General features: G+C 45.3%; 1 protein-coding gene across 1 annotated transcript; it reads right to left on the bottom strand.

Moving 5' to 3' along the window:
- Window positions 1-2,820: 2,820 nt before the first annotated feature.
- NKX2-8 (NK2 homeobox 8) lies at window positions 2,821-7,461 on the bottom strand. The gene is made up of 2 exons (XM_015817500.1): window positions 7,293-7,461; window positions 2,821-3,341 (listed from the first exon to the last, which is right to left on the bottom strand). The coding sequence occupies exons 1-2, from the start codon at window positions 7,459-7,461 to the stop codon at window positions 2,821-2,823; spliced, it is 690 nt and encodes a 229-aa protein (XP_015672986.1).
- Between the last annotated feature and the right edge of the window lie 1,086 nt (window positions 7,462-8,547).

Here is an 8,547-nt window from a genome sequence, read left to right on the forward strand (position 1 = left end):
GAGTCAGGTTTTGGCTTCTTCTACCATTTTCCTTAGCCTGGGCTCTGAATTTCTGAGGGGTGTGTAGCAAAGCAAGGACCTACTGTAGTTGTACAGCATAACCATCAAAAAGAAAAAAGGTAAAAGTATGTTTTTATTAGATGGCCCTAAAACCAGTCTCCTCCACCAGGGGATCTGGTAGGTAGAAGGAAACTCAGGTTATCACCATTTGCGATGGTGTCTGAATATTTCCTAATTAAATTGTTAAGGATCATTGTGTATGAGTTCTCAAACCATTATCAAAGGCCAAGGTCAGCATATTCAAAGGAAAGTAGTATTGGATGTTAATGTCTTGGATTTTTTTTAATGCTGTTATTTTAAGTAATAATCAACAGCATAATTTCAATTGCATAAAATGAACATTACAAAATGCTTCAAACTTTCCATCTTCAGTTGAATCAGTTGAGGAGTAAAAAATATCAAATTGCAATTTTTATTATGGCATAAGGAAGGACATGTCTGGTCTCTTAATGGAATTCAGAAATACATTTCAATCTCAAATTTCTTTTTAAGGAAGTCTGGTTATTGGAGATTCCCAAGACCAAACTACCTTTCACATTGTAGTAGATGATATGGTCCTAAATTTCTGACAAAGCATTAGTCATCATTATTTTTTCTTAGCACATCTAGTGCACAATCAAGGATGTCATTTTCAGTGGGATATATTTGATTGTGTACTCAAGTTTCCAAGTTAAATTGTTGAGATCTTTCCAAACTGCTGGTTCCCAAGGATCTTGGCCAGATTGGGCCAGGAGATTGCTTTACATAAATGCAATATTTATCAAAATTCCCAATGCTAAAGCTGACCTACTCTTTTCATTAAATTCATTCTGCAGCAATATTTTTCAGACTATTTATATCATTCTCAATAATAACATCACCCTGAATGCTCATCCTAAGTAGCAGCTTTGTCTGGATACATCCACACAGTAAACCCAACAGCAATCACATGTATTAATATGGCCATTATTTCACAGTACCAGGAACAGAGAATGGGAAGGAAGAAGTCAACCTCAGTCCCTGCCCTGCTCTCACACAACAGATTTGAGTTCAGCTACACAGATGGTCCCTAGGATCAGGATGTGGGGAAAGCTGTTGGAACCAAAAAGGAAGCAGAAAAGGGCAGATCCTTCCCCCAGATGCTTGTCCTAAAAATTGTTGAATTAATTCCCAGAATTCTGAATCTCCAGGGAACCCAGTTGAAAAATTGCACACCTAATGTGCAAGAGGATTTTGGAAGGGTAGCAGTAATGAACTAGTGTTGTTAAACCAGCCCAACCATTATGGTAGTAAGGTCTGATTGACAAAGACAGGTTTTATCTCACCACAATGAGGGAACACTTTCAATCACTAATACCATCTGGAAATGACTCACAATTGGGTTTCTTTGAATTAAATTTCTGAAGATCATAGCTGATTTCATCAGATTTCAAACTGTACTTGTGTATGCGTATGTAGTTTCCAGGAACTGAGCTGGATCAGAGTGAGTCTTTATTTTATTTATTTATTCGATTGTGTGCCACCCATCTTGTCTGAAATTTATTTACTTTTGTGTCACAGCAGGTTGTACATTTGGTAATTATTTACCATTTAAACTCTGGCATTATTCCATCACCAACTTTGTACTCACCAATTGGACTTTAATCCACAAAATTTGTTGAGGAACACATTTGTTACAGTGCATAACTATTCAGAGAGAAGAACCCTTTAAGTTCAGTGAGGTTTACTTCTGGGACTCATTGTATTGAACAAATAGGCACAAGGCATTTCTAAGGAGTTTGAACCAATCATCTGAATACATGTTTTTTTAAATCTCCTCTCTTCCACTCTGATCACACAAATACCTTCTGATGGCAGCTTCTGAACCCAACAAAGACACTAATTTCCAGCAATCCCCATGAGTAGAATTATTAAAAAACAGATTGCTCTTTATCTGCTGCACTTCAATTGAAATGCAACTGGTTCTTTATGTAGGTTTTCCTGGATTCTTAAAACAAAAGGCCAAAAGGAAGGTTTGGCAGGTACTGTGCAGTCATCCAGTTTTTTCCCCTTCCAATTAGGCTTCCACTGACTTTATTCTCAAATCATTTTAGGTCCTAACTTCACTTTCTTCTATTCTATTAAGCAATCCAGAACAATTGTTCCTGCATGAAAAATTCCCATTTGTCCTGTAAAAATATGCTTCTGAATTTTGAAAGCCTTTACTGTTTTCTGAAAAGATGTATGTGTGGCTGGAATTAACCTGGATGATCTCAAAGTTGCAAAGCTAAAATGCAATCCTCCACAAGCCTTCTCAGAAGTAACTGCCAGGGAGCCCTACACAGCGACAACACTTACTCCTGGATAAGCACAGGATTGTAACCTTTCACTCCTGGATAAGCACAGGATTGTAACCTTTCGTCTCTGTTCTGTGCATTTACATAGAGGGCCTTTCTTTTTGCAACAAGGCTATACAGGCCACAGGAGTGGCAGTCCTGTTGAAATAACCATCTTACTAAGCACATATTTGGGCATGACTTCCATGTAAGGTAAAACTCAGCTGGAGACCCTTCCCAAGAAAATTGCATTGGATCCCCCCACTTTTTTTTTTTTGAAAGGCCTGAAGTCCACCAAATGTTTACTCTAAACTAGTTCTATTCGAATCAAGGTCCCGAGAGCACCAAGCAAAAGCCCCTCGTCGGGCCAGGGCGAAAGCCCGGGTATCTTCCTCAAAAAAAGGAGCCGATCCAGTTTTCCAGGGAGCCAGATGGCCCGCCAGCCGACCGGCCATCAGGATCTTCTTCAGCCCCAGTTCCAGGATACTAAGGAAGGCGGCGCTAAGTGCTGGTAGGCGGGGAAAAGGCCCAGGGAGGAGGTTGGCGGGAATGCCGAGAAGCCCGGCAGATTGAACGCTGCTTGGGGCCCGCCGGGGTTTCGCGAGGGGGTCCCGCCGCTGCAGCTTTGACAGGCCTTGCCGTCCCGCACCAGCACCGGCACCACCACCCGTCGCGTGAGGGGCGGGCCGCTCCCGGCGCTGCCCCGCTCGCCGCCCTTGGCGCGCTTCATCTTGTAGCGGTGGTTCTGGAACCAGATCTTGACCTGGGTGGGCGTCAGGCGCAGCAAGTGGGCCAGCTGCTCCCGCTCGGGCGCCGACAGGTAGCGCTGCTGCCGGAAGCGTCGCTCGAGAGCCAGCGTCTGCGCCTTGGAGAAGAGCACCCGCCGCTTCTTCTTCAGCTGCTCCTCCTCGTCTGCCTCCCGCGCTGCCTGCCGGGTCGAGGCGGGGCCCGGGTGCGGTCGGCTCTCGGCGCCGCTGTCGTCTGAAGCTGCGGGAGAGACCGGGACAGATCGGGCTGTTGGCCTTAGTTTGCTTTTGAATACGAAGGGTTCTCGCAACACACAGGGTCACTCAAGCCCTCCTTGTTTCCCGCCTGGACTATTGCAACGCTCTCTACATGGGGCTCCCCTTGAGGTGCACCTGGAGGCTCCAGCTAGTTCAGAATGCGGCTGCGTCCACGGGGGATTTGGGGGGCCTCTAGATACTCCCATGTAACACCTCTCCTGCGCGAGCTGCACTGGCTGCCTGTGGCCTTCCGGGTGCGCTTCAAGGTGTTAGTAACAACTTTTAAAGCGCTCCATGGCAATGGACCTAACCGCCTCCTACCACATATCTCCCTTCGACCAGTCCGCTCCCACAGAGAGGGCCTCCTTAGGGTGCCCTTGGCCAGTCAATGCCGGCTGGCGACCCCCAGGGGGAGAGCCTTCTCTGTGGCAGCTCATTTAATAGTTATTGTGATTTTTATTATTGCCTGTTCACCACCCTGAGTCCCGTAAGGGAGATTTAATAAATAAATAAATAAACATGCTAAAACAATACCATCCCCGCCCCACACACACACACACATTATGGTTTTAGAGGATGTGTGAAGCCAAAGCCTAAGATCAGAAAAGGAAACCCTTCAATAAATGGCCTCAAGTTTTGAGGGTGGCAGAGGGGAAGGGAGGGGAGAGAGAAAGAGATCCACAGCACTTACAAGATAGCGTGAGTACCCTGTGAAACATTTGAATGAACCCCTAAGAAAAAAGAACCTATTGTTTTCTCTGAAAATTTCTCAAATTCACTACTTTTTTTTGAGGGGTCAATAGAGGTTTTTTTCTCCCCTCCCCCACTCCTCCTTTATCTTTCACCTTCACCTACCCTTTTCCTAGTTTCTTTTCTTGTTCGAATATCAGACCATTGAAAATGTCGCTTAGCGCTTGTTGTCTTTCCGTCTTGTTGGGGATTATTAACACCCTACACTAAAATCAGGTAATTGTCATATTTCGGACAGAAGCTGAAACCTTTTTTTTGAACGGGTGGACCTTGGTAGAAAGTGGAAGCGGATCACGCAGCTCCGGATAGGCTGCTATTTCAACCCTAACTACGCTTAAGCTTTCATTCAGCGAAGTTTAAATCTAAATAAAAATGCAGAGGATTGCAGTACTGTATTTTTTTTTAAAAAAAAATTTTTTATCCCACCTTTATTAGCTTTATAAATAACTCTTTCCGCCTCTATTTTCCCCATAATGCCATCCCTGTGAGATGTTGGGCGGAGATCAGTGACTGGCCCAAAGTCACACGCTCTCTTTATCCAACGTTGTGCCTTATTATCGTTTTTTGTCAACAGCTGTGTGAAAATCTGAATATACATGCGCATACATATGAAGATATATCTAGCATGTAAATAAAATATTGCATGCCTATATAACTGAGGTCCAAAGGAAGAGAAGGAGGCACGGCTGCTTCAGTTTCCATTCCTGGCGATTTTCTAAGCTGAAACAGCCAAAAAACCTTGCAGTATCTTCACAATGGCTTCCTATACCGATATACACACGAAAACTAAGTCTTATTGAACGCCCAATGGGTTTATTCCATAGCGTAAAATGAACACATGCATTGTAAACTGAGGAACAGCGGGGAAAGAAGTTGCCCATAAGAAAGAGCAGAGTGGGGAAAAAATGTGTCCGAAGTGTGGAGCCTCTAATCTGCTCCGTGCTCCTAGGGAAGGGGGGGGGAGTCGGAGGAGGGTAGTAGTTTTTCGCCAGGAATATGCACGAACGACAGAAGGCTGTGCCGCTTGTGTTAGGACATTCCTGTGTGTGGTGGGAACCAATAGGTTTTTTCTTTACCTCCAGACTGAGAAGAGAAACATAGCGTCCCCCCCCACACACACACACACACCGCATACCTAGCAACTGCATCCTCCCTTTCGAGCTTAGCTGCGAAAGAATCGAAAATATTGTATGGAGAAAGAGAAATCAACTGGGGGATGTCCAAAGGGAAGGAGACCCGATCCCCGCATATATCGTGTCGGTATGTGAATACGCCTCATCTTTTTGAAAGGATGGGCGGGCTGCTAAATGCCAAGAAGGTAGAATAAGTGACTCGCGAATCACTTGTATTGTATGTTGCGTGTTGCGTGTTGCGTGTTGCATGTTGTATGTATGTTATTTATTGTATGTTGCGGGGGTTAAGGTGAAAGCTAAAATGAAGCGGCCAGCCTTTATGGGTGCGATCTTCAACTCTCCACGAATTCCTGCTTGCTCTATTCTTGAACGCCACGGTTGATTCAGACAGGACAAGAGCCTGGCCTGAAAAGCAGGGCGCCTTCTGGAGCGACAGCCGCCGCACCCTCGCCGCTTCCAACTCTGGGGAGCCCATCTTCTAAAAATGAGGAATTCACAACCTTAAACTGGTGGGCAAAAGGAACCGAACCAGTTTTCTTGGATAGAACACCCCCCCCTATCAGTAAAGCTAATAATCCATTTTTACTTATGTCCTAACTCTTATTTCGATCATTTAGAAAGTCGCGTCGAATCCATAGCAGTATCCTATAAAACGGGGGGCGCGTCTGAATTAAAGCGAAGTTGCGCTCCAGGTGGCAGGAAAGAGAAGGAAACCCTTTCCTTAAGCAGGTACAACGAAAGAATTGTCCAGCCAAGAAGTTGGCTGAGTTCGGTAGAAAACTTAAAAGGGACTTAACTATCTTTGGAAGCAGAGGGTTTGCTGCCACTTTTTACCAACAGGAATTGGGTTATTTTTTTTATTAATAATTTATTTAATCACAGTTCCTGATCCTTTTTAATAACGGAAATAACTACCTTACATTCAAACATTGTGGAAATGTTTTAAGGAAATGTCATAAAGAAGGAGGGCGTAAAACAAAGCTAACACACTGGACATGGTTACATTTTCTTCTGAAAGTATCTGAAATACATTTTGCAATTTAAAAAGAAGAAACGAACCCCGTGGAGGGAATTTGCAGAAGGAAAAGAGTTGCACCCACACGTCTAATGGCTTTCACAAATACAAGCAGAATGTATTCATAGTAACTAAAATTATGCTGGATTCAATAGGGTTGATGATGGTGATGGTTTCTTTTCAATGGCTTATCTTCTAATAATATGAAGGTCTTTTTTAGTATTTATTTGTTCTCTCTCTTTCCCGTCCCCCATAAAAGAATTGGAAGAATATAATTAGAAAGAAGATGTCATAAAAGCTTTTACAAAATCTGTGGTTATTTAATAAGCCAGGATCCTGGTAGAGAAATTGATAATTTAAGAGTCCTTCAGTGAACAGTAAACTGGGCCTTTATCTTTGTGTACCTGTAGATAAAGGAATATTTAATTTTTGACTCTATTAGTTTGCCTAATGCGAAGTTTGTACACCATTCTGGGCTCTGGTGAAACAGGCAAAACGAGGCTTCAACTTCACATTCTTAATAGCTTGCCACAAAAACCCTATTCACAATATTTTTACTCTATAAAATGTCAACATTTAAATTGCTTTCCTTCTTTGTGCCCGTTTCCTTCTGCCTGGAGTGTGTGTGGGTGTGTGTGTGTGTGTGTGAACAAAAAAAAGGGGGAAGTATTTTGTATATACACTATCTGTAATAGGCTTACCTCTTTTCACTTCTTATATAATCTTGATCTCTTTTCTTCTTTCTCTTTCCAGATGTATACACATTACCAAGTGTGTTTTTTGTGTGTGTGTTTTTTTTTTGCTTTCTATAGAACGCGTTTCTTCAGTCAGGACGAGTTTCTCTGGGTTATTTACCTACTTCCTCCACCTCCAGCCCTCCAGATGTCCTGGATTATGCTCTACCTGTCAGTTTCATGTGCCTCGCCTCTTTTCCTTCCTTCCTTCCTTCCTTCCTTCCTTCCTTCCTTCCTTCCTTCCTTCCTTCCTTCCTTCCTCCCCCTGCCCCCCCACCAACCTTCCCCATCTCCGCACTCACAGAGATAGTGGCTTTTTTCGGTTTCCATCCACGCCCGGAAGGGAGAAGCCGCGTAGCTTTCTGCCGGCTCCTGCCCCTCGCCGCCGCCGCCTCCTCCTCCTCCTCCTTCTGGCTCAGGTAAATCCAAGAGGCTCCGCACGGTGAAGCTTCCCCTGGCTAAGGTGGCCATGGCCGCGTCGGGCTGGCGGGGCAGAAGCTACTGGACCCCGGCCAGGCTCGGAGAGAGGCTCATTCCGGCTTCCCCCTCGGGCAGGAGATTAGTGTCGCTTACCTCGGGGGCGCCTGTTTATATCAACAGCCTTCCCCAACCGTAAACACTGGCTGCTTTCAACCGTCCCTGTCTATGAGCTGCTAAGATCCCTGAAGTAGTCAAGTGCTAAAGCTCTAATGGGAGGCAAGGCGACCTCCTCCTCAACCCCCCCCCCGCACCCACCCACCCACCCACTTCTCTGTCCTCTCCTCCAGAGATTCACCCTCACCCTCCCAAACAGAGAGAGAAAGAGACCCCTCCCCCCCGAAGCCAGCAGGAAGCGGCCTTCAGTATTAGGGATTCTGTCTGATTAGGCCAAAGTGGGGACAGATAATGGGGATTGTTCGCTCTGAATAACATCTTGGGTGGTATTTGGGGGGGGGGGAAACCGCAGCCGCTCTCAGCAGCCCCTCCACCCCTCTCCTCACCCACAAAGTGAATCCTCGCAGGATATCCGCAGCTTTGGTCTCCCCGGGGGCTCGCTTGGAGATGCCTGGATTTCTCCCTGCTGCTTCATCCTATTCATGGAACCTATTTGCTTTTTTTTTATTTTTTTTCTCTGTATTTGGAAAACACTCAAAGGGGGGCAGAATGGGGGGGGGAAGGTGCTGTTGCTAAGTACTTAGCATTTCTCCTCCTCCTCCTCTTCTGCGAGGGGCTTGAGTCCTTCTCTTCACACCTAGAGGATGGGGATTTAGCATCTCCCCCAGCCCAACCTATTGGATTTGCAGCACCTTGTCTCAAATGAAGCAGTTTTCACCTGCCTTCACCAGGTCTGGGCTTCAGCAGCAAGCAGCAGTTGCTGGGACTCCCGTTGCTTGAAAAGTCCAGTTGAAGCATTGACCTGGCAGCTGCACCCCTAGTCACTTGCATGTGATTGCTGAGCTTTTGAACCAGAGCTCTGAGTGAGCCACCCCTGAAGGAGTCCCCAATATTTGGGTCATTAAATAATCTGTGGATGCTGCACTTTTTCCTTTAGGGTTGAGAGGTGGGCTCCATTTCCAG

The sequence above is a fragment of the Protobothrops mucrosquamatus genome, unplaced genomic scaffold (assembly GCF_001527695.2).
Source record: "Protobothrops mucrosquamatus isolate PMUCROS unplaced genomic scaffold, P.Mucros_1.0 scaffold597, whole genome shotgun sequence".
NCBI lineage: Eukaryota > Metazoa > Chordata > Lepidosauria > Squamata > Viperidae > Protobothrops > Protobothrops mucrosquamatus.

Coding starts and splice junctions, on each gene's coding strand:
- NKX2-8 (XM_015817500.1), bottom strand. CDS start 7,461: ATGGCCACCTTAGCCAGGGGAAGCTTCACCGTGCGGAGCCTCTTGGAT. Junction 3,342..7,292: donor CGAAAAAAGCCACTATCTCT/GTGAGTGCGGAG, acceptor TCTCTCCCGCAG/CTTCAGACGACAGCGGCGCC.